We start from the raw sequence: 26,422 nt of genomic DNA, 5'->3' as shown, positions 1-26,422 counted from the left end.
GGCACCTGAATGTGAGCCCCCTTGTCAGTGGAAGATGAGGTGTCCTAGGAGTGTATGTACAGCCACAGGGGCCCACTTGCATGTTCCCAACAGCACCTCCTAGAGCAGCAGAGGGGCTGCCACTCACGACAGTAGATAACACGCTACTTGCCAACCAGTATCAGAGAGCAGAGCAGTTTACTCAATGTTGACATTTTTACAAACAGGAAATGAAGAAATGGTGAGGAACTGCAATTTGACAGGCCAGATCATTGTCACTGATTGCAGAACCAATAGGGTTCCAATGTCTAGAGTTACTCAGATAGTAAAAATAATGCCACAGGCAGGGGCTTTGACAGGGGCAGATGTCTACAGCTAAGAACACCATGGCAGCCCTTCAGCCGATTCTCACACAGGATGGCACTGGGATCCTGAAGAGCAGAAGACACCTGAGCCTGCTCATCTATGGGTGTCCCAAGTCCTGGGGTCCAGCTCCACTCACCTGCATGGGCCCACCTGTGTCCTGGAGTCCAGCCCCCCTTCACCTGCATAGGTCCATCTGTGTCCTGGGGTCCAGCCCCTGTCACCTGCACAGGCCCACCTATGTCCTGGGGTTCACGCCCCCTTGCCTATATGAGCCCACTTGTGTCCCAGGGTCCAACCACCCTCACCTGGATGTGGCCGTGGTGGGGCCCCTTGTGGCCGTACATACATTCAACTGTGGCAGACTTTCTCTCCATCAGGTGGATTCTGAATAGAGGTTTGAATCTCATCGGGTCGTCAACATGAGGGTCATGGGGAGGCAGGTACATCCACCCAATAATGAATAAGCCATCCACCTGCACCAAGCAGAAAGGGCAGAGTTCACCGACAGCTCACATGTGGCGCCGATGCAGAGTGCTGGCTTCCTGCCATTCTTTCCCGCCCCACCTCTCCACAGAGACTGGCCCTCGTCTCTGACTCCGAGAACCCACTGTGTGTCCTCCTGCTGGACCACCAGGTACCTCGAGCCTCCCATGTAAGGCATCATAACGTAATTAACCACTGTGAGAATTGTGACAGTTGGTTAATTAATAACACAGACTGGAAACTCTAAGCAAGCATTCCGGAGCTAACTTCTAGCTCTAAAATGGGGGGGTGGGGGTAGGGGGTAGGGGGTTAGGGGAACAAGCTAAAGCAAAGAGAATCCAGAATGTGAGACACCCAGAGGGCGCTGAGGTAACTCAAGAAGGCACCGCTTTCAATAGGAAAGGGACACGTGCAATGAAACAAACCAATGCAACCTTGGGCGCCTTGATCAGATCCTGATCTGAACAAACCAACTGCTAAAAGGCATGTTTTAAGATAATGGGGTAACCTGAAAGATGGACAGGCATTCATAATGTCAAGGAATTATCGTCACTTTTGTAAGGTGTAATGCTGATGCCATCCATGGGTTATGTGGGAAAATATTCAATTATCCTACTGAGATCACAGCAAAGTCTGGAAGGACGGAATGATTTAAGGCCTGGGGTTAGCTTCAAAATGCTTCAATGCCAAGACGTAGGGAGGAGCTAGGTGATGCTGGCACAGGGCACACTGGGAACTGCTGAGCCTGGGAGGTGAGTTCTGTGGGGCTCGTTATACCAGTGTCTCTACTGCTGTATACATTTTAATGGTAGAAAGTAACGGGGTACAGACTAGACGTGGTTGCAGTCATCCTGACACTGGTGCTCAGCAAATGCCAGCAGGTTCTCAGAGGGAGGGGGCAGCCCTTCTCTGAAGCCCCCACCTGAGATGAGCTAGCAGCCCTCCTGCCCTCCCACAAGAGCATGGCCCCCAGTCTCCCACGCTGGTGACAGAGAAGAGAGTGTCACCGTCTCAGTGGCTAACTGGTCTGAGACAGAGCACGTTTGCGCTGTTCTTTCATGAGTTCCATTTTCCCTAATTATCCCTGCTTTCCGAGGCTTTTTTTTTTTTTTTTTTTTAACTCTATTACCCACTGCTAGTAAGAAAAACAACGCTCATGCTCCCTGATTAAAGGAACAGAGACTGCCCAGGTGCGCAGCCAGGCTGGCCTCCACAGGGGAGGCACACTAAAGCCAGGCTCCCCAGGGACACGAAACTACCCAGTCAAAGTGTGTCTTCATGGGTCGCTCTCTACCAAAAACAAGAAAGATATTTACCCCTGCCCCACCTGGTGAGCAAAATACACAGTAATGGCATTATTTTAGTTGCCTCAAATGTCATGCCGGGATTGGGGCTGGCTCACACCCCTAATGGATAAGGGGCTGCGTGCCCAGGCCCCCACGAAGCCGCTCAGCACTCACCACCACGTTCAGCAGCCCCCCATACGGCCCGATGTCTGGCTGCCAGAGCCCCAAGATGTGTCGGTATCGGTGAAGCACTGCAGGGAGAGACAGCAGGCTTCACGTTAGACCCAGTGAGCCAATGCATGAAAAAAAAACCGCTGGAAGGAGGGAAAGGAGTGTAAAGAAACGACTTACCAGGCTGCTAAGAGAGCCTTTTGAACAAATGCGGATTTAACAAGTCTTACCTACAAGGTTATGAAGAATTCTAAGAATGAAAAATGGCTTTAAAAGAAGAATAAAACAGACGACTGGGTTATTTTTTATCCAGCCTCTAACTGGTCACCTCCAATTGTAAGGAATCACACCTAATCACACAGTGGGGTGAGTGCCCTTATAAGGTACTGAGTTTCCCACCAGTGAGGGAATGGAAGCAAGACTGGGAGATGTTCTTGTACAGGAAGAAAATACTGTAAAGACATGAATTCCTTCCAAATTATTATAAATAGTATAAGTCCAACTAAAATCCAAAGGATTTTTTTTTTAATTTGACAAAATAATTCCAAAGTTCATATAGAAGAATAAGCAGGTGATCACAGTAAAATAATACCAATAATTGAAAAAGACTAAGCGAATTCAGGAAATTCTGGTGCTGTAGTGGTTAAGTGCTACAGCTGCTAACCAAAAGGTGGACAGTTCAAATCCACCAGGTAGTTCCTTGGAAACTCTATGGGGCAGTTCTACTCTGTCCTATAGGGTCACTATGAGTCAGAATCCATTTGATGGCCAGAGGTATGGTTGTTTTTTTTTAAAGCCTATTAAAACGTACTTTTATGAGAGCTAAGATAACCCAAATGAGAACAGAACAAGAGATGACAGAGAGGAAAGAAGAGCCGGGAAGATGCTGGGCACATAGCAAACAGTGGGGGATCTACCAGGCAGGGACACAAAGTGCACTGGGCTGCAAGGTGGGTTAGGATGCAAGCTGGGTGTGAGCGCTCTCTTTTTTAAAATGCCACAGTCCCCTTATTTCAAAAGTAAATTTGGGAAATGGAGATAGTTTTTAATTACAAATTCTGTAGGTCTGAGAAGCACATTTTTCCAGAAGGTAGCCTACCCATGTTTCATGATGCCAGTTAACTGCTGCACAAACGCTTCCTACTGAACAAAAGCTAAATTTATTCCTTCCTTTACCAGGATCCCCACTATGGCCAAGCATAAGAATTACCTGGGAACTTCAGAGAAAACCCATGCCTGGGCCCCGAACAGCCGCTCAAATCAGCACTGGGGTGAAGTGCGCTCTGGTGTTTTGGGTTTTTTTTTTTTAAGCTCCTCAGGTAATGCTGAAGTGCAGAAAGGGCCAAAAAGGACTGATGCAGATGCTTCCCAGACAATAATCTATGAATTTAAACAACTAAATAGAAGACTAGAACAACTTCATTTCTATTCCGTTTGGCTTTAGCTATCATTTACATCCGGAGTGGGATGCTTTATCATGTTTGCTCCTCTGGTGAACAACCTTCAGAAGTGGGCGTGCCCCACGGCCCAAAGCAAACAGTGGGAGTCAGTGGGACCCTTTCCTGACAAGTGCCAGCCTCTGCTCTGCTCTCTCCTCCCCTCCCCTACTCTCCCCTCTTTCCCCTCCCCTACCCTCCCCTCTCCGCTCTCTCTTCCCCTCCGCTCTCTCCTCTCCTCTCCCCTCTCTGCTCTCTCCTCCCCTGTGCTCTCCGCTCTCCCCTCCCATCTAGCCACTCAGCGTCAGGGCACAGGATATCAAAAACCATGACAGGAGTTACGGGCTCTGAGCAGGATATAGCTTCTAGTTTCAAAACTTAAATGTGTGATTTTAAAAAACGGAGACCATAAATGATGAGGAAAACACAGCCTTTTATTAGATACTATTTTAAATATGGTGATTTATGACCTAATATGGGGACCTGTGACATTCGGTCCAGAGGTGCTCAGAAGCGGGAAGGGCTGCTAGCACAAAGACTGCGGGTCCCACCCCTAGTGTCTGATTCAGGTGGGCCGGGTGGGACCCAAGAATCTGTATTCCTAGCAAGTTCCTAGGGGATGCTGATGCTGCTGGTCAGGGGACAACTTTGTGGACCAGAGATTCTGGCCTCAGAATAGAGCCTGGAAGATGTCAGAATAGTCTTTGGGGTGAACACATTCCTGTACTTCAGAAGGAGTCCCTGGGTGGTACAAAATGGTTAAAGCTCTCAGCTACTAACCAAAAGGCTGGAGGGTTGGGTATACCCAGAGGTGCCTGGCAGTCTACTTCTAAAAAAAAATCCACCGTTGAAAACCCTGTGGAGCATGGTTGATTCTATTCTGACCCACGTGGCGTTGCCATGAGTTGGAATAAACTATACAGCAGCTGCCAGTTACAGGGAAACCCACCTGCTGCCCCCAAAGGCAAGGCAGCGAAGATGACTTTAAATTCTGCAGAACTCAGGTGCAGAGTGGGGCGGTCCTATGCTTTGGTCCAAAAGATTTGGACCAAAGCATAAACACAACCAACGGGATTTGCTGTCACATACCAGTAGCTCTGGGTAACTAGGACACAACCAGAAGACCCCTCACAGAAACACCTGGGCTGAGATTCTGCAGGGTGGCTTGACTGCAGGTCTCTGCCCCTTCCCCACACCCTAAACGGGTTTCCAGGGACACGTGCCGTCACCCTTTATCCTTGCCTAGTGCCTTCTGCTCGTTTTACTTCCCAGTGACCTCCTTCCCTCCCCACTCACCACCCAAGAAATGTGCTGCTGCCACAGGTGGGAGACGGGAGGGTCAGAGCTGAGTCCTCCATCACACCCTTCAGTGTCCTGGTGGGCCAGGGTTAAAGTGGCCCATCTGCCACCTCATCACGTGGGGGGCAACGCTCAACTCAAATTCCTTGCATCTACTTAAGAGCAATTTGAGGCACTGCCAGAATTCTAGGCTTGAACATCGAAATAGCAAGCCCTATGCTTACACTAAGAGATGTTATTTTATCTTCAAAACACACCTTGACGTTCATCCTCAATGTGCACACAAGTAAATGTGCCAAATACCTCACAGGACAACACGTCTCTGTGTAATGTTCCCAACACCATACGGAATACCAGGCGACACCATGCTCCCAATGACGGAAAATTTAAAAAGACACCAAAGAGTAGCTGATGTGAGGTCACAAAACTACCCGATGGAATTGGAGTCTTCAGCCCCCAGGTTATGCTGACTTCTCTGTCTAGGCAGCATCTCACACTCAGGAATCGCAGGCTGACTTAGTAATCCTTCCACCCAGGCTCTCTCTGACCCATCAGACCAGGAGAGAAACACTAGGTCCCGATGGCTCAGGAGAAGATCACGTGGAGAACAGAAACACGAGCCACTCTTCACGGACTTTGCTGGGGGGTCTGGCTAATATCAGAAAACACATCTTGAGATACCCTCCCTTTAGAGAGAGGCAGTTCCACAAAAACACGCTGAGAGCACTTCAATACTGAGAACACAGAAACGCCATGGATTTCAGCTGGGGCCGCTGAAGTTGGCTATCTTTTTCACATATCTGCACATTCTCCCCGATCCTTTAGCACAGCCTGGAGGAAACGGACCAGCCACTATTTAAATACATCCACAGAGAAACGCGGCCAGTGTCGACAACTGCTTGTCTTCTTCACGTTTTCTGGATTTTCCAAGGTTTCTACAATGACCATTGTGTTTTTGTAACTACACTCAAGCCTTGGAGGGGCAGTAACGCTCCCACGAAAACAACTCCGTAAGAGAGCTGCCAGCTATGATTGACCAGGGGAAAGAGCGCAACATGGGGTGAAAAGCCTAGGTACTCTACACTTTTAGCAAATAGCAGGCTGGCACACAAAATAAAAGATATTACCCTTGAGTGCGGTGCTCCATTAAAAAATCACCTATGAGACCAAAAGGTCAACAATTACTCTAAAGCAAAGGTGAGAAGATAAGGGGCAGGGAGACTAGATTTCTGGAAATGGAACAACCAGAATACAATTAAAGAGAATGTTGACAGTATGTGAAAAACCGTAACTAATGTTACTTAACAATTTGTATAGAAATTGTCAAATGGAAACCTAATTTGCTGTGCAAATTTTCACCTAAACACAATAAATTTTTTTTTTTTTTAAATTCTAGATGCTCTAGAAGTGTGGTGAAAACATGGGAACTATGAAATCCTTAGAAGCTACAGAAAGCTCCTTGCCTAAGCCTGCCCTGGAGACAAGAAGAATTCCTCCCAGAAACGGCCCGAAGTCTTTCCCAAGTCCCAGCTACTGAGACTCAGAAGTTTGTCAGAATCCCATCCTCACTCAGTGGCAGGTAGATTCTTCCAGAGGAGTTGTGTGACAGTGTGTGAAGTAAGGAAACGCTGAGAGCTTGTCCATCTGTTTCTGAAAGCCTACACCATGCTGTTCCTGTCAGCAGAGCGAGATCCATTATTCTCATCAATACCCCCAACGTCACTGCTGGTTCCCACAGGGCTGGAGCAGGAAGCCTGGCTCAGTGACTACTGAGCAGGGAGGGGGCTAGTGGACCCCCAGCACAATGTTCCAGGAGGCAATTTCTGAGGTTTGGGAGAAGGCAGGTTTAGTCTTTACAGTGGCCAGCCCCTTCCTCCCGATCTCATGCACGGCTCAAACACGCTCCAAGCCCGAGGCCTTGTCATCACCTTCACTTGGTAAAACGGCTCACCTCCAGCCCCGTTTATGCCAACAAGTGGGCTTGTTAGTAAGTGTGTACAGTGCTCAAAGGCTGCCCCAAAGCATGGTAAACACATCCAGGCCCCTCCCTACCAACTCTAGGACTGTCCCCTGAGGAATGGGGCCCGGTTACCACACCTCAGCTGTGCATCCAGCTCCAACAGGGGATGAGGGGAAATGCTATAAACCATCTCACTCCTTCCATTTGAGTCGGTTATCTTAGAGGCTGCACTTATAAATTCAGAAGTGGGTTTACTCCAGGCAGACAGCCTTGAACGTGGGGCCTTCTGATGGGCAGCAGGAGCAAGCAGGAGGGGCGGCTGGGGGCTTCTAGAAACTTGAAATTACTTTCATTGCCAGTATGTCTTTAATGTATTTTTTGACAAATGAAATTCACTCTCTCCATCTCACTTCAAGCTAATAAAGTGTAACCCACCCACTGCTGTCGAGTCGATTCCGACTCATAAAAAAAAAAAAAAATAGCGACCCTAAAAATAACATTAATTATCTACAGCATCAGGTTTAGAAAATTTTCCTGAGCTCAGATAATGCCAGCAAAGGAGGAACTGGGAACTAAACAATCAATTCTTTCTATACACCTTTGTCTACTGAGGGTATATGTGTATGCAGTTTTTTTTTAATTCATTTGTGTTATTGAAATGCAAATGTCTAGAAACCTTGGAGATGAATGGCTTGAATTTCAATCGACAATAGGAAGGTGCTGACTGCATCTCTCGGCCTCAGCAGGTATGTTGCAGGAGTCTTCTCAATAAACAATAAATGCTAAAATGTTCATCCACAGAGTGATCGTGACTGGTTCTACCCCAAAACCCAAAAGCTGTGGCCAAACCCCCACATCCACACAGCCCCCCGACCCTAGCTTGGATGGGATCCACAGAGAACACTGGGGAAAGTGAAAAGACAGCAAAAGCCAGAGCCCAGCCTGCTCCAGGCCCCATGCCCCCAACTCGTGAACTGGCTCACGCTCCATGCAGCCGCGTGCCGTGCTCACTGCTGCCAGAAGGGCAAGCCCGCAGAGGGTATGAGGGTACGTACGGCAGGTGTACACATCTCTGTACTCCATGTGCTCGTAATCGGGAAGGATTTTCATGAAACGGCCCGACTTCACGCGAGGGTTTATACCTGGACAGACACAGCAGGAAGAGGGCTGAGATGGTTTGGGTTCACATGACTATGTAAGCACGTCTCACACCATCCAACACCCGCTTCCTCACCGACATCGCAATTCCTTCATATGGTCAGCGACCCAGCACACTAGGAGAAAAACCCTTGCCAAAGGTTATGGACCTACCTACAAAGAAAACTTTGTGAAATGGTTACCTTTCAACCAATGGATGCAACCCTGAAGCTCAGGACAGCAGGGCATGCTCAGGAAGCTGCCCCTGGATACCACCTCACTCCCCCTCTCCTAGCACGCCCCCAGTGTGTCCCCCAGCCGGGGATCAGTGGGGTCCACAGGGCCCCAGTGAAGTGGGAGGATCTTGGGATAACTGTTCAGGAAATCCTGCGCCCCCTAAGATATGCACAGGGCCCATTGGGAGGCTCCCACTTTTGCCTTTGTTTGGGGGTGTATTTATTTGATTTTTGATTAAGGAGGACGTTTCCCAGCCTCGTAGCTCCAAGTCCAACCTGCTGACTTCTGAGTCCAGGCTGGTCGACCTGTTCCAGGGGCTAAGGCTGCTTTCCTTCTACCACCTGCTCCAAAAGCTACGGAATGTCCTCCCAGGTGAGGCGTGTCCTCCCAGATTCACAGAAACCGAGCTGCTGCACTGTGACCACCAAACCCAAAAGCCACATTGCTGGTGCAGGCCAGACACTTCAGGTACTAAGGAACAGATGATAACGATCATCCAGGTTCGGTGAACATGTTAAAGAGGTCAAGAATCAGCAGCAAAGGGAAGCTACAGGTGCCACTGTTTCGCCCGTGAACATCCTGTCCCTCCAGACACGTGTGTGCGGACTCAGCTCACCGAGGCCTACCTTCCCTCTCCCTTGCCTGCCCATGACGTGCCCTCAGCCACACTGTCTCCTACCCACGCTGTCAGGGCATACTCGCCTCCCACCTACACAGACATCCTACTACACGGGCCTCCTCCACCACAGCCAAGGGGCTGCTGGGCGAGTCCTTCCTCACACATTCTCCCCACTGGGGCCACAGGATACCCCTTAATACCTGGACAGGCACCAACATCTAACGCCCATCTCTAAACCAGTTGCTGTCAAGTTGACCCTGACTCATGGCAACCCATGTGTGTCACAGTAGGACTGTGCCCCATCGAGTTTTTAATGACTGATCTTTCAGAAGTAGATCTCCAGGCCTTTCTTCTGAGTGCCTTTGGGTGGACTTGAACCTCCAATTTTTTGGTTAGCAGCTGTGCATGTTAACCATTTGCCCCACCAAGGACTCATCTGTCTCCCTAGCAGGGTTGTTATTTTTAGTGCTTTTAACCCTTAAAGAGAAAGCTGCCTTAATGTCACTTTGCAATGATACGGGCCAAATGGCCTAACAACTCAAGAGGCAGTTGCAAGACGGGTACACGTTGTATCGGATGCTCATAGAAACCAGCTGCCCATCCAAAAAAAGAGCCCAGATATTTTTTGTATATACACATGCTGACCGTCTTGTAAGGAGAGGTGGGCCTGACTCTGATGTCCACACTGACAATAAGCGTCACTTTCCCAGGCTCTGGGCTGTGCGGGGATTTAAGATGCTGAAATCTGGGCACACAAGGGAAGAACTGGCAGTAGACCCCAGAGCTGGACTCGAGACAAGGGCACACATGCACACCCCAGGGCAGAGGGCACATAAGGGGACAGGGGAAAGCCTGAAGGGGACACACCAGCTTTCTGCTTCTGTGCTCTGGGCTTTGCTGGTTTCGAAGCTGCACCACTCAGCTAGGTGAGAGGAGCGAGAACAAGGAGGCTGCGATGCTGTGATGTCGTGTGACTATCTGGCCTCCTAGACCGCCCCCTGGAATGATGCTGCACGTCTGCTCAAGGTGGTGAACGCAGGGCAAGGCTGGCAGGAGAGAAGACCCAAGTCTCTGAACCTGCACAGGGAACGAGGACTGGGGTGGAGTTCTGCGAGGGGCCGGAAGTTAGGGCTGCAAGCATCAAGCAATGAGGTGCAGAGGGTGTTTCCACACCCCTCTCTGGGGCAGGCAGGGAATGGCACCAAGGCAGGTATAGCCTGGCTGTGGGTTAGGGGCTCCACAAGAATCACATCCCAAGGACAGTCTGACCACACAGGCTGAGGCCCCTAGGAATCAGTACCCTGAGGATGACCTGGGTCTCAGAGGGAGGCTATAAGGATCGTAGGTGAGAATCTCCATTTTAAACATTTAAACAGGAGCTCTCCCTAAGAGTTAGCCCCAATTCTAGCCCAGAAGTATGAACCCACCCAACAATCCTATCCCAAATTGATCTGGGGGATCAAGTGGGGAGAAGTCCCTTTGGGGAGCAGCCAGGACTTAAGGATAGAAAGCACCCCTGTGCCTCCCTGTGCCAGATCGGCTGCTACAGGGAACTCGGCTTCACCTGGATAGGAGGGGGTGGACGTGAGGGTGAAGGGACCCTAAGTGACAATGCAGTGAAAAGAGGGCCTATAGCAAGTGACACCAGTCAACAAGCCCCCAGGCCTGAGAGGAAGCTTCCAGAGCTCCTTCCCACCACTGGCCAGGCCCCCAGCCCACCACCACACCTACTCACGCCCCAGTCCTGAGCCACGGACGTGTCAGTTGTCCAGCAGTAAAGACCTCTCAGTTCCTGGGCCAGGTAATTTAGTAAGGAACAGCACCTGGTCTAAGCTCTCACACAGAGAACTCGGTAGAAAGTTCAGGAGAATATGAAAACCAAAGTGTGCCAAGCTGGTTTAAAGATGAGCCCTTAAGGCCCTGTTTAGAGAGGCCACCAGGTCAGTTTTAGGCTGAAGAGCCCTGGGTTGCAACTCCTCACCCTTACCTGCGTCTCTCCCTGTGATCAGTCACACATCACACTAACGCCCCAGCCCGGTGCAGGGTGCACTCCCTACATCCCAGCCCATGGAGTAAAGCTGTTCCTGACCTAGCGCCTCCCAGTCAGCCCCCTCCTCAGAAGCACCTGACATAATGTTAGTGTTTAATAGGAGCCTTCGGTATGTTAATCGAAAGGAAGGAGAAATGCGAACATTTCCTGCCTGAAGAAAGGCAAACTGGGAAGGTGGTTTGGGAGGCTGGGGAGACTTTTGGCATTCATTAAATGTCTCTGACAATCTGGGGTGCGAAGGAATCAGAGAAATACGCAGTACAGGGGTAGGGGGAGGCTCGGCATGCCTACAGAAAGCAGTCTTGAAGTGAGAGCTAAATAAAGGGAGTTAAAGGAGGGAAGAGGAAAATATAGCTGTCTACACACCTGATCAGGCCACGGGCCCAGCGCCCAGGGAAAGGGGAGGCTCCAGAAACAGTTCACCTACCTCAAGGCTAAAGGTCCCCAAGGCCTAGTAAAACACACCTTTACTCACGAGAGACTGAAGAGTTAGGACAATGCCCAGAAAAGAGAGCCCCCTCATTTTTAGTGCTGTGACTACAAGGTCTGTAGTAAGTCAGTGATGACTTTAGGACAGTGTCTAAAAAGATGGAACTGTGGGGAGACCACCTTTATGGCCCGTCACCGACACCCACCCCGAGAGTCTGCTGTGAGAACAGAGTTAACGATGGGTAAGGACAGAGGGTAACTCACGCTTGGCATAGACATCACGGCAGGACACGCCCGTGATCTCCAGCTTCCGAAGGTTTTCACAAACGCCATACTCTGTAAAGAGAAACGTTTGCCAAGAATTAAAATCGAGGCATACAACAGAAGAGAGATAGACAGACAGACACACGTACACAGCCAGCAAGCATGCAAATGTCTTGACCCTTGTCTACCAGGTTTCAGTCTGTCTTGCCTGGTAGAGATTTTAAGGACTTCTCCACATTCTGTCAACATACTCATTCACCAAAGAAGCCATTATTCTATTTTGGTCAACATCACCCTCAGTGAAATAACAACCCTCATATTCTAATAAGCTCTAGAAGCCTAACAGCACAAACCAAAATCAGACATCCTGTCTACAAGTGAGATGCTGCAGAAATTCAGAAGCCTGGAAATGACATCATATTCCCATGGAAAGCGGTTACAACTGGTGGTTAGGGCTCCAGGCAGCCACAAAGGCCTCTTTCGCTCACAGGGTAGATCCCGATGCTAATAACTGTTAAACCAAGTCCCACATCCTGCGCTGGAGAGGCCATGGCAAGACACCAGGAGGGCTGGGACACTTCTCAGTCGTCTTTTCTTCAGGCTGCCCTAGAAAGGCGCCCAGGACCACTTCCCACTTGCCCCACCTCCTCACACCTCACTCTGGCTCATGGCACCCTCCAGCTTCCTCCTCTGTGTCCCTCCCTCCCACCCCACCTCCATTTTCAAAATCACGGCCACCACCACTTCCCATTTGGAATAGCTGGCCTTTTTGGTCAGTCCTCAGCCACACTTTGAAAGAAAGAAACATAACTGAACAAATCCACAAAGGCCTGTTAGCCAACAGCTGGCAATAATAACACCTGCCAGTTGTCAACCAATTCCACGTGCCAGGCACGGTGCCAAGGACTCACTGGTAATCCTGCACTCAACCCTCCCACTATTCCACAGCAGCGGCAGCACTGCTACCTCCATTTTAGTGAAGAGAAAACAGGTGCAAAAAGGGGCCATGGCTTGCACAAAGAACACAAGCTTGCCATTGGTGGGCCCAGAAGGACACCTGGTAGAAACATCTCCCTTGGTAAGCACAGTGCCAACACAGGTATGTGCTCAGCAAGGAGGCTTGGTGGGGCTCCCAGGACTTCACAGCAACGCACCCCACCACTACTACTCGCTACGCACAGGGCCCAAGGAGGCATCACGCTAGGCTTCATGTGGATGGTCTCAGCCATCCTGAGCATGCCTCTCGGGCTGGGGTCACTGCTCCCAGTTCAAGAAGGACGCTGAGGCTCAGTCAGATTGAGGACTCATCCAAAACATTAGTTTTCAGATCTCAATTTCAAAAAATATGGGGCAGGAAGAAAAACATATTTTGGTAGGCTGAGTCCGCTCACTGTGAGATTCCAGTTTAAAATGTAATTGTGTGTCACATGCTTATGCGGAGGGTTTGAAACTGGAGCCATCTTAAAACCTTCATTTATCAATCCATTTGTCATTAGGGACCCGGGGTGTTCCCAGCAGGCGCGAGGAGAAGTTAAAAACAAAAAAATCAGAGACAGGCGTAGAAAATAAGAGAAAGAGAAGGCTAGAGAGCAACTTGACAGAGACCTTCACTGAGTGTAACGAACCCTGTGGTGTTACACCCCTCCTGGGGTCTGTGTTACACCTCTGTCCTCCCTGCAGATGGGGTCAGAGGAAGAGGACCTGAAATAGAGTTCCAGAACCTTCTCCAAGGAGGGAGCCATGCAGGCTACCTAGTGGATCACAACCACAGCGTCAAAATAACGCTGGATTTTCTGCAGCTTGCCCCACTGTCCGTGGAGCCTGGGTGATGTCTGAGGCTGGCCTGCAAGGCGCAACCAGGGACTGGGAAGAATTTCCTGAGCGAAAATGTGTCAACGCTGGAATAATAATCGAGAAAGGCTACGAAATCTTCTCTAGAGTTTTGTTGTTTTTAGAACTCTCCAGTGGTCTAAGGTGATTTCCTTAAACTACCGTCAAATTGATCCCAACTCATAGCGACCCTACAGGACAGAGCAGAACTGCTCCGCAGGGTTTCCTAGGCTGTAATCTTCATGCAAGCAGATCGCCAGGTCTTTTCTCCCATGGAGCTGTTGGATGAGTTTGAACCACCAGCCTTGAGGATCACACCCGTTAATGTGAGTTGGTAAAATGCACAGAGCAGGGTTGGACACCACAGGAGGGATCGCATGAGTACATCTGTCCCCGGAAAGGAAGGGCATTTAGGACAGGGATGGGTAGGTGGCACGACTCCACTCCTCTGAGCTGTCAACCCTTTAAACAATTTTTACCAGCTTGACTGAGATACAATTCACATCCCATACAATTCACTCATTCAAGTGTACAATTCAGTGGTTTTTAGTACGTTCACAGTTGTGGAACCGTCAACACAGTCGATTTTAGAACATTTCCATCACCCCAAAAGGAGACCCTGCATCCATTTAGCAGTCACTCCCCACCCCCTCGCCCCCAGCCCTGTCGTTGCTGTTGGGTGCCATGGAGTTGATTTTGACTGATACCGACCCCAAGTGACAGAGTAGAACTGCCCGTCAGGTTTCCTAGGCTATAATCTTTTTGGAAGCAGACTGCCACATCTTTCTCCCACGGAGCTGCTGGTGGGTTTGAACCAGAGACCTTTTGGTTAGCAGCCAAGCACTTAACCCCTGTGCCAGCAGGGCTCCTTCCTGGAACTACAGCAATCAATAAATCATTGGGTCTTCGATGAAAATGTCGTGTGTCATTCAGTTAAGTGCTATGGGGAAATAAAAGAATAAGATCTCTGTCAACAAGGTGTTTCAACAAACCAATTTGTGCATTGTAGAAAGAAAAAAGAAGCCAGTCTTTAATAAAACATTTAGTTTGTGTTATAAATAATTGGAGCAGTAAAATGTTCAATTTTTTTAATCTATAAATTAAGAGATTAGAGTACATAATCTATAAATTTCCTCTAACATTCTATAATTCTAATTGGGGATGAAAGAATATTCATCAGCAGATACTGGCAGATGGAGAGAGAATGTGATAACAGAGAGCGAGGACCCGGAGGAAAAGGCAGGGGGCTTGTCTACAAGCCCGGCATCCAGGGGGCCGTGTCCCTGAGACTATGCATCACCCATCCTGTGCCCGACTCCCAGAGGGAGGTGCAGCAGGCGCTGGCCCCACGCCACCATCGACCTCACATTCTGAGAGTCAGCCGCTGCATCCGGCTCCTCTACCCTCCCCCGTGTTCTATTAAAATTTCATTGCAGATATGTGGGTACCAAACATTCTGTTCTTCCAGTTGATTGGTGGAGCACAGTTATTTCTGTAAAGTGCAGTGCTGCGGACTCTCTGTCCTGCCTCCCTGATCTCCACACCTCAGAATCATCGGGGGCCTCCTCACCACCTGGGGGATCAACAGACCTCCTCTGGTCGCTCATCATCCCACCTCACATGTCTCACTTCTGTCACTCTCCTTCTAGTCTGGGCCCTGTCACCTCAGCCTGTGGTATTGCTTCCTGGGGAGTGTTTTAGAATGAGGAAAACTTTTATTTTTTTCAGTTGTTCATTTTGTTTTGTTTTTTAATAAATTTTACTTTGTATAACGGTTTTAGATTTACAGAAAACTGGTGACGATAATACAGAGGGTTCCCATATACCCTGCACCCTATTTCCCCTACTGTTAACATCTCACAAGAGTGTGGTACACTGGTCACTAGTGACCCAGTACTAGTACGTTATCATTATCTAAGGTCCAAACGGGAAGTGGATTTCCTTAAGTTTTCCCTAATCTCCTTTTTCTACCCCAGGATCCCATGCAGGATACCACACGACAAGGCGGGTAGCACCATGGACCAACCAAGGGCATCTGAGGGAGTGGGAACAACTGGTCTATCCCAGCCTCCGCTCCACTATTAAGCTATGGTCACCATTTCCCACCAGCTCTGTTGAATGCCAATGACAAGCAAGTGGTCCTTACGAGAACCACCAGCCTGCTGTCACTATTGGGTCTGGCTCTCCATAAACACTTTGTCCTCCTGTTGTACAATGACTCACTTCAGAACTGTTACCGCCTACAGGATTGGTATGTAAGTTTGTTTTCTGCTCTGTCTTGAAGGACGGCTTCTTTCCTCAGTTCATGCAGGTCTCCAGCACATGCAGCAAGGGGCAGGGAGAGTCTCTGAGTGGCAACAGACAAGATGGCTTGAATGCCACCTGGTGGTCCTGCTCCTCCACAGGGCACACTTTGATGTTGTTCCGTGCCGTGGAGTCAATTCCCACCCATGGCAACCCTATATGACAGAGTAGGGGCACCATGATGTTAATTCCACCTGCAGGACACACTCATCCTCGGTGCCAGCAGGGCACAGACCTGCAGATGCATCCGCTTGTACTCATTTTGCCTCCTGCACCGGAAGCCTTCGCAAGGCATCTGGATTATTCCTTAGGCAGTTTCTCTGCTCCGGTTGCTGATGGTCGGTGACCTGGTTTATGATGTTTATATTTGCGTACAAACCCTGGTGGCACAGTGGTTAAGTGCTACGGCCGCTAACCAAAAGGCTGGCAGTTCGAATCCACCAGGTGCTCCTTGGAAACTCTATGGGGCAGTTCTACTCTGTCCTATAGGGTCGCTATGAGTCGGAATTAACTCGATGGCACTGGGTCTGGGTTAACATGATAGAAACAATGCATTCATTATCTTTTCAGAATCATCTGGACTTCTGAAGGATTCCAAGGTATTTCGCTCAAAGGACTACATCCTCAAGCCTGAGGTCACCACAAATCTCTGCCTACTATGCCAAGAAATGGTATTTTACTATCGAGTAGGAGATAAGCTTGCAAGACCAGATAAAACAACCATAAAAATGTCATTAACAAGCAGAAAAAAATAACAAAATGATTATGTAGTGCTAATGAATACAGCAATCCTTAGTGGGTTTGCCTAATGGCCCCGAAAGGCCATAATGAACTCATCAGAGTAGAATAATGTCATTCTGACCCAACCGTTCCTGCTAGAAATGTTCAGTATTTTTTACATGATGGAAAAATCTTTTTTAAAATAGTGGCTAAGAACAATTCCAAAAAAAAAAAGATCCTTTGCCGTCGAGTCAATTCTGACTCATAGTGACCCTATAGGGCAGAGTAGAACTGCCCCACAGAGTTTCCAAGGAGTGCCTGATGGATTTGAACTGCTGACCACTATGCCACCAGGGTTTCCAAGAACAATTCCACATCCTCGTATGGTTCTGTAAACCTACCCATAAGTCATCAGAGGAAACTGCCCTTAAAATGGCTTTTAAGACCAAGCGTACATGCCAGGGGAATGCTGGTGGCGTAGTGGTTAAGTGCTATGGCTGCCAACCAAGAGGTCGGCAGTTTGAATCCATCAGGCACTCCTTGGAAACGCTATGGTGCAGTTCTGCTCTGTCCTATAAGGGAGCTATGAGTCAGAACCGATTTGACGACAGTAGGTTTGGTTTTTTGGGTACTTGCCAGCAACCATGGGCCGTCCCATCCAGAAGAGCTAATAATTGTCTATCCCATTCTTGTGCATAGATCTTATCCCAGATGACTAAAAGCTAGCCCAGCTACCCATGCTGGCCATAGTTGCTTACTGAACAATGGATTTAGTGTAACAGCCACCAACTCGAAATCTTTCTTTGCTAGCCTATTACATAAAGTGGCTTATGAAATTCTTTTTTAAAAGAGTCTGCTCCAAAGATGGCAACAGGGGAGAAACCCCAAGAGTATGGCCCCCAGACACCCTTACAGCTCAGTACTGAAGTCACTCCTGAGGTTCACCCCTTCAGCCAAAGATCAGACAGGCCCATGAAACAAAACAAGACTAAATGTGCACACCAGCCCAGAGGCAAAGATGAGAAGGTGGGAAGGGACAGGAAAGCTGGTAACGAGGAACTGAAGATCAAGAGGTGGAGAGGGTTGACGTGTTGTGGGGTTGGCAACAGATGCCACAAAACAGTATGTGTTTGAACTGTTTAATGAGAAACGAGTTTGCTCTGTAAACTTTCATCTAAAGTATAATAAAAAAAAAAAAAATTAGAAGAAAAAACAAAGATGGCAACAGGGTAACTAAAGTTGGAAAGGAGGAAAAAAATTGGGTGACCAGGACTTATGGAAACTCATAAAACTAAAAATTTTCAGTATTCAAATATTTCAACTAGAAAGTTTCCAAAAAGTGATTTTGAAAATGCTTTGCCAGGAAGGAAAAACCAGCCTAGTCATTTAGCTTGAGTAAGGCTAACATGGAGCTACAGTCGTCTCTCACCCAATTATCAATGGCTGCCAGTCATTCAAGGTTGTGTCATCTGCATAACGCAGGCATCAGGATTGGAGGAAGACCCATTAGCAACCTGCGTTATGCAGATGACACAACCTTGCTTGCTGAAAGTGAAGAGGACTTGAAGCACTTACTAAAGAAGATCAAAGACCACAGCCTTCAGTATGGATTGCTCCTCAACATAAAGAAAACAAAAATCCTCACAACTGGACCAATGAGCAACACCATGATAAATGGAGAAAAGATTGAAGTTGTCAAGGATTTCATTTTACTTGGATCCACAATCAACAGCCATGGAAGGAAGCAGCAGTCAAGAAATCAAAAGACACATTGCCTTGGGTAAATCTGCTGCAAAGGACCTCATTAAAGTGTTGAAGAGCAAAGATGTCACCTTGAAGACTAAGATGCACCTGACCCAAGCCATGGTATTTTCAATCGCATAATGTGAAAGCTGGACAACGAATAAGGAAGACTGATGCCTTTGAATTGTGGTGTTGGCGAAGAATATTGAATATACCATAGACTGCCAGAAGAACGAATAAATCTGTCTTGGAAGAAGTACAACCAGAAGGCTCCTTAGAAGCAAGGATAGAGAGACTGACTGCGTCTTACATACTTTGGACATGTTGTCAGAAGGGATCAGTCTCTGGAGAAGGACATCATGCTTGGCAAAGAACAGGGTCAGCGGAAAAGAGGAAGACCCTCAACGAGGTGGACTGATGCAGTGGCTGCAACAATGGGCTCCAGCATAACAACGACTGTGAGGATGGCACAGGACCGGGGAGTCTTTTGTTCTGTTGTGCATAGGGTCACTATGAGTCGGAACCGGCTCGACGGCACCTAACAACAACAATAACAACAACACCCAATCGTTCAACACTTATTCCGCGTCCAATGGCGCTCCAAAAAAAAAAAAGAAAAAAACAAACCCATTGCCATCAAGTTCATTTCGACTCATAGCAACCATATACAACAAAACAGAACTGCTCCATAGGGTTTCCATGGAGCAGCTGATAGGTTTGAACTGCCATCCTTTTGGTTAGCAGCCGAGTTCTTAGCCACTGAACCACCAGGGCCCCTCAGCAGCACTCAGTACTATGTAATGTGCTTTAGCAAAGAAAATAATAAAAGATATTAAAATTAAAAAGTCTCTATCCTCATAGAACGTTTCTGAACATGCACTGCTCTGACATCTAATGGTTTCCACCTATGAGTAGAGATGGTTTAGAATGATTGCCTCTCTTCCTCTCTTTCCCACTCACCCCCTTCCTCTCTACCTTCAGGAGAGCCCAAGGACACACGGCTCCTTCCTGAAGTTCCCACCCTGGAAGAGAAGCTGGGGTGGGGATGCCAATCCTGTAACCACAACTAATACCTGTGCACACTGTGAAAGCATGGGATCGGAATGCAGCAAAGAAATCCAAGGCCATTGTTCTGCACAGGGCATCGAGACAGGGAGACAACAATCACAGGGATTTGGCATCAACCTCCCAGTAAACGCCACCTGCTGAGGGCACTCAGCCACGTTAGAAGGCACTGCACTAAGATGCTATCTAAGGCAAATCTGCACATTCACCAGGTGAGTCTTGGATGGACTGGGACGCCACAGAAGCACTGACGGGTTTTAAGTAAAAAACAGCACCCACAGACCTGGCCATGACGCACTATTAAGCGGCAGTGAACGTAGCACAGAGCCAGGGAAGCTGTGCCTGGAACTGCAGGTGGAAGGTCCGGTGAGAGCTGCTTCACCCCCGGATAAGACAGTGAGCGCCCACGGCAGACAAAAGAAATGAGGGTGCTGTGGGGCAAGACCCTTGGGTAATAGGGATGTGGCAGCCTTGCAGTAGAAGAATCAAAAGAAAGCTCCAGAGTGTGTCCTAGAGGGACACCACTGGGGTTCCCACTTGTTTTAAACGCACCCATAAAAACCCACTGCGGTAATCAAGCTGATTCCGACTCATAGCAGCCCTACAGGACAGAGCAGAGCTGCCCCATAGGGTTTCCAAGGCTGTAAATCTTTACGGGAGCAGACTGCCATACCTTTCTCCTGCAGAGGTTAGCAGCAGAGCACAACCACTGCGCCACCAGGGCTCAGAGGTGGCAATGATGGGAAAGGCTGCATTTTGTCTGCACTAAATCATGGGGTGATTATGTATTCCCTAAGAAAATACAGTTTAAGGCCCAGGAGGATGAGCTGGTGGCCTTAAGAAGAATGTCAAAACCAAAACCTGGATGTGGCCCGTAAGTGTCTCCCATCAAATGCTAGAATATTCCTGATGCCAAACAAATTGTGTAAGTGGACAGCAGAAATGGCCCTCATAAACATGTGACCTACTCTCACAGGTTGGGTCCCTGCAAAGAGGAGCCGTCTCGGCACCGAGGGGGTCCCTGAGAAGTCTTACTCCCTCAGCCAGAGAAAGCCTGGCTGCTGACCTGGAGCCCAGACAGGCACCCACTGGCCAAGGGAGACCTCCTTCTGCTGTGGCCCGTCCATCAGCTACCACGCAGGTTCTTCCTGAAGCTCCCGGAAGTCAATTTTGTACAAACATTGACGCCCCTTTGTGAGATAAGGGGACAGGCCTGTGATGATTCTGGGACCATCTCACCCTGGACCTTTTGTGGTATTGCAAATACCTTCCTGTCCCTCCACTGACACTCCATGAGTAGCCTAGTGGTTGGGATTTTATTCTCTAACCTCCCCACAGTGAGCAGGTGGACAGAAGCACATTCCTCTCCACCGTCCCAGGTAGACCATGAAGGTATCTGTGTCAGAAATGCTGACTCATGAGTTCCAAACCCAGGGAGGGCACCTCCGAAAGAGGAGGGCAGGCCGGGAGGAACTTATTCACTGACAGGACACTGCTCCTCTCCAAAAGTCCCAAAGGTGCCCTTGTATTTGCATGGCCTTTCCGGTCGTAGAGACAAACCCCAGACACTCAGATGCATCACGTCATCGCTTTATAAACGCAGCAGACAGTAGAAATGACAGCTCCTGGGCCTGCAACAACAAATCAATGTTTTTTGGCGAGTCACCAGTATCTGTCCAAGTAAATATGGCTAAAGAAAAAGGAACTAGCATGTTCTTACAGCCTTTAGGCACCAAGTTCATGTCCTAGTTCACTCTGTAAAGGTTAAAAAGAAAAGAAAAAAAAGCATCATTCTCCTCTATCCTTTTCTTGTGCTTTGCTAATTTAAAGGCCTACAATTCTGTGTATTTTTGCAAGCTGAGTCTCACAGGCTGCTGTCTCTTTGAGATGATTTTCCCTGCCGTGTGAGAGCCTGCTGCGCATCCAGGATGGGAACCGCTGCCTCTTTGTGGCGTTCAGACACTCGTGTTTCTAGTACCTGGACAGTTTGCTTACGCAACTGCTGACTGGCCCACCTGCTTCCACCCAAACTAGTGGGCTCAACAAGTCTTCGCTTCACAGGAGCCATAGAATATTCCTAAAGCCAACTGAAAACCAACAACTTGCTCACTTCACCTCTTTTCACGAGATGACCCCTTCAATGTTGGCCATACTTAACAAAAGCCACACTCCCCATACTTCGTACCCGCACATCAAATACAGGAGACACAGCATTTTCTTCTGCATGCGAACAGATAGTAAACGCTGGCTTTTAATTTCCCATTTTTGTCTTAAATATCAGACTTCATGGCAAAAGGGTATGTCTAGTTACAATATAATGGAATTTAAATCCGCTTTAGACTTCGAACTGATCCAAAGACTTCACGAATATCATTCCATGTGTCATTAAAACCTCTTCCATGGAGAGTGGTGATAGCTGTACAACACGGTGAATGTAATTAAGGCCACTGAATCGTACACTTAAAAATAGCCAAAATGGCAAATGTTTTATTATATATATTACCAAAATTTTTTAAAATGTCGCTTCAAGGAAAGAAATGGGCAACTTATACATTGTAAGTTCAAAACCAGACAGTGTTAGGTGACTAGGCTGACATAATACAAAATGCTCATGTCTCAATATCTAGAGTTCAGTATGGGGAGAAAAATACATGTATGAGCACTTCCAATATTTAAACTTATCTTTTATTAATACTTGAATATTCTGATTGACAACCATGGCCTTAACTGCCAAAATTCACCAGTAATAAATGAACAGTGTTCAATTTTGATCAAAGATTCTATAGAACCTAATGAAAAGGGGGAAAATGTAGGAGAGAATTTCAAATTCTCATGGAATCTAGACTTTACGGAGCCATGGAGGCTGAATGAACTGCCAGAACGATTGTCCTGGGATAATCTTTAAACCTGAAACCAAGAATATCCCCTGAAGTCTTCTTAAAACTAAACAACAGTTTAGCTTAACTAATAAAGAATGTCTTCCTTGAGCTGTGCTCTTCTACGATCTATCTATAAGGAATTAAACTGAAAACAGCAACTCAAAAGATTACACAGGAAACTTAGGGGGTAGTGAGTTTATGTTAGCAGGGGAGGACCAACTCAGAAAAGGAAGTTGAGAATGGCTGCACAACTTAAAAAATGGAATCAATGTCACTGAATTGCACAGATAGAAATTGTTTAGTTGGTGTGTGTTCTGCTGTGTATATTCTCAACAACAAAAATTAGATAAATTAATGAATGGTGTGCAAATTGGCTAGCATCCCAAAACTGACCCCTTAAGTGTTGAGGTCTGGACAGAGAACCATCCAGTCATGGGCAAAGGCAGAGGACACTTGCTTGGCCTCTCCGCCAGCACTCTGCGGAATGATGACTTATTTATAGCCTGGCATGCAAGTAACTGCAGGAGGCCTTGGGCCAAAGAAGTGATGCATCAAAAAAAGGGCTCGCCCTCCCCCTACCTGGCCTTCCCTGCAGGTCATGACCGTTCTGCTTTGCTTCCTATAAGAAGGGACATCTTGATTATTCACTATATGCTTGCCCCACATCAGGAACATACCCTCAGAAGCACATCTCAGGGGGAACTTCTTTCCACCCGCTAAGCAAAGTACCACTAGAAAATACTCAACCCAGCAGATCCATGCTGCCCCAACACCCACTGCAGCCTGAGTTATTCCCCTTTCCAACACATAGGGGGTGTCCAGCAAGGCCAAAGAACCATAAAAATAATTGATTTACTGCTCTTGGGACACTGGAATTCTGAGCTACTCACTAAACTTTAAAAACAACTACTTCATGTTAAGTTTCCAGTGTACACCCCCCACAATCATCCCAGCATTTCAGAAAGATCTCTTTAAACATGCATGCCTTGTATGTACCCTGAAACTCAACCACTGCCTCAAATTGTTTAAATTGAAAACAGCAACTCAAAAGATTACACAGGAAACTTAGGGGGTAGCGAGTTTATGTTTCATTACTTTGAAGTAATGAAACGCAAACCCATAGGCCCTCCTACTCTCTTTCTCACACTCATATTTTGTGGCTTGTTTTCTATTCTGGGAAATCCAATTATTAAAATGCAAGAAGCAAACGTGGAAGCATTAGTATTAAACAAGCAAATTCATTAATTAGTCATTCAACCCTTCAAAGACACTAAAATGTCACTACCATTATACCCCAACAAAGACCTGAACTTGGAAATACTCCCCCCAGGAATCTTGATGGGCTAGAAGATTCGCCTCCTGGACCAGCCAAGACCCTGGCTCCTGCTTACCAAGGCCAGGGTCTCCACCCACGGGCTAGGTGCTTTGCTTTTTATCTAAATCACCATGACCGTGGCCTCATGACAAGCTACCATAGCCAAATGTCTGGTTCAGGACAGATGAAGTTTCAGGTCTCAGAGAAATAAAATCACATGTGCCTCATATACAACTATTCTTACATATAATACCAGCTACAATGAGACGAACTCCGTGAGACACCTATAAATACCACATAGGATTGCCAACGGTCTGAAGTCTGACCTAGATGATATGGAAGTTAAATTAAGCTGTCAGAATGAACCAGTGAGGCTCGGGAAATCCAGCTGTGGAGGATTTTCATAACCTGGGGATGATAAACAATTACTTAAGCACCAATTTAAAAATTCATGGCTTTGATTAGATTAGAATTATAAATTTCAGTAATACAAAAGTCACCATAAACAAGGTTAAAAAGCAAATGATGACAGACTCCAAGGAAACATTTTTCAACATATTAAACAGACATCTGTCCAAGTTATATAAACAGAGCCCACAAATCAGGAAGAAAAATTAAAAGGAAAAAAAGGGGAGAAAGATTAAGGATTAGCAAATACAAGAGGAATCCAAATGGCCAACAAAAAGCATTTTTACATGTGGAGCTTCACTAGCTATCAGGTGTATGCAAATTAAAATAAGATGCTGTTTTTCACCCAGCTTGGCACAGGCTTCTCAAGATGGATCATTAAGTACAGTCATGGATGGGCCACATAACATCTGTTTGGGCAAAGTCCAACCACATATATGCCTGTGGTCCCATAAGGTTATAGGAGAGTTCAGAAATCTCAACCGGAGAACGGGACGTAGCTGACGTAACCAGACTAAGCAAACACAACAGCTTCCCACACCCAACACGTGTATCTCATGTCTCTTGTATACAAAGCAGTTGCACTGCCAGGTATATTTAACTCATTTAATATAACAGGCTTTGCGGCAGTCTGTCCTTAAGTAATAAGTTGTCCGTAACTCAGACATTCATAACCTGGGGACTGTCTGTAATATGTTGGTCCCACAACGTCCAAATCATACAACGTCCTATTTCATAGACTGTACCGTGGACGTTAAGTGACACGTGACTGTATTGGAGAGAACTGAGGGGAAATGAATTGAATGAGATAAAGCACTTGGACGCTAACGGCAGTTATTCTGTGATGACACTTATTGACATTTTCACTCCACCTTCTGTGACTTGCGTTGTTGAGTTCTAACGATAGCGTGCAAGCAAGAGAAAACATGCTCAGAAATAACGCAGCAGTGTCTGGGAAGGAGCCCTAGTGATGCAATGGTTAAGCGCTCAGCTGCTAACCAAAAGGTCAGCAGTTCTAACCCACCTAGCAGCTCGAGGGGGAAAGGCCTGGCAAGCTACTCCCATAAGCATTACAGCCTAGGAAACCCTATGGAGCAGTTGTCCTACTCTGTCACTTGAGGTTGCTATGAGTCAGAACCAACTTGACAGTATTCAGTGACAAATCCGGTAAAACTGCAAGTCTCATAGCTCTGTGATCCACAACATCTCTTCTGGTTTTAGTCCTCAGAGAAATTTTCACAAATAAACCTGTGTAAGGAAATACACATGAAATGGTTCAGTGTGATACTGTTGGTAGTGAAGAAAATAAGCGGAGGAATAAAGCGTGGCCTGTTCAAGTTATGGACTACCACATGGCCTTAAAGACTGCAAGAGACTTAAACGCATTAGCATGCATAGAACAGAAAAACACAAGTCGAGTGAAGAAGAAAAGAAGTAGAATGACATATAGAATAATCTCTGAAATATCTCTGAAAATTAAAATATCACAAAGCAATATTACATATTGATGTGTATACAGGTATGCTTTTAAAGGGCCTGAAATGCAAATGAAACCCGTGACAATGCTTCTTGGGGTGGAAGAAGAGCGGTAAACAGAGGGGACTTGAGTGTTAGCTGTGTTCTTAAAAAAAAAAAAGAAGAAGTAGAGAACTCAAAAGCAAATATGACTTAGGGGGCAGGGAGTTCATGCTAACGGATGAACATCTCAGAAAAGGAGGGTGAGAACGGTTGCACAACTCGAAGAATATAATCAATGTCACTGAATTGTATACGCAGAAACTTGAATTGGCGTGTGTTCTGCTGTGTATATTCTCAACAACAACAAAATAATAATTTTTAAAAAAACAAATAAGACAAAAGATTTAACTCTTATTTGTTGGGGGTGACTGGGAATACACATGTCTTATCATTGTTGTTTTTCATTTTTTTTAATTTCTCAAACTAAAAGTTTCACTACTGTTATAAGGCAACTTAGGTGTGTAATATGCTTTGGCTGCACCATGATGGTGTCCCACGAATGTTGTGGGAAGCACTGGAGAGTCTTCCACGTACCTCTGTCCCCAATTTCTCTCTGCATCTTCACCAGGACTGCTTATGTTCCACTCGCAATTCTATAAGAACTCACCTTGAGCTGTAATTCCAGTTTCATTTATTCTGTGGGATACCTTTGAGTTTTTCAATTACACAGAAAAACTTCTGTGACTCTCTGTGCTTAAGAGTTGAGCCATATGCCTCACAGTTCCGCAAAGACAAGCCCCTTGAGATCACAAAAAAAGGTCTGGTTGGTTGACTGATTGAAAAACTCCTCAGAAGTACAATGGGACTTGGGTGCCGAGTTTGCCTCTTGCCCCAGACAAAGCAAAATAAAGCAAATGAAAAGGTTCACAGAGAACCAGAAAGTAGGCTTATCTTTGCCTCTGCCTGAAAATGTAAAAAGAACCT

The 26,422-nt window shown here is 47.0% G+C and overlaps 1 protein-coding gene across 3 annotated transcripts in view; it reads right to left on the bottom strand.

Annotated features, from left to right (window-relative positions):
• FBXO31 (F-box protein 31) overlaps positions 1-26,422 on the bottom strand; it is a 37,243-nt gene that overhangs the window by 8,915 nt on the left and 1,906 nt on the right. The window contains exons 2-5 of one of the 3 annotated variants that reach the window (XM_023558093.2): positions 11,717-11,788; positions 8,036-8,122; positions 2,289-2,365; positions 651-818 (exon numbers count right to left, since the gene is read on the bottom strand). In XM_023558093.2, the coding sequence (XP_023413861.1) occupies positions 651-818; positions 2,289-2,365; positions 8,036-8,090 (300 nt within the window). In that variant the 5' untranslated portion in view covers positions 8,091-8,122; positions 11,717-11,788. The remainder of the gene's footprint in view (positions 1-650; positions 819-2,288; positions 2,366-8,035; positions 8,123-11,716; positions 11,789-26,422) is intronic. The other 2 variants (XM_003418070.4, XM_023558092.2) reach the window with 2 other exon arrangements.

Source organism: Loxodonta africana, chromosome 21 (genome assembly GCF_030014295.1).
Source record: "Loxodonta africana isolate mLoxAfr1 chromosome 21, mLoxAfr1.hap2, whole genome shotgun sequence".
In the NCBI taxonomy this organism is placed as follows: domain Eukaryota; kingdom Metazoa; phylum Chordata; class Mammalia; order Proboscidea; family Elephantidae; genus Loxodonta; species Loxodonta africana.
This window is presented reverse-complemented; position numbering and strand designations above follow the sequence as displayed.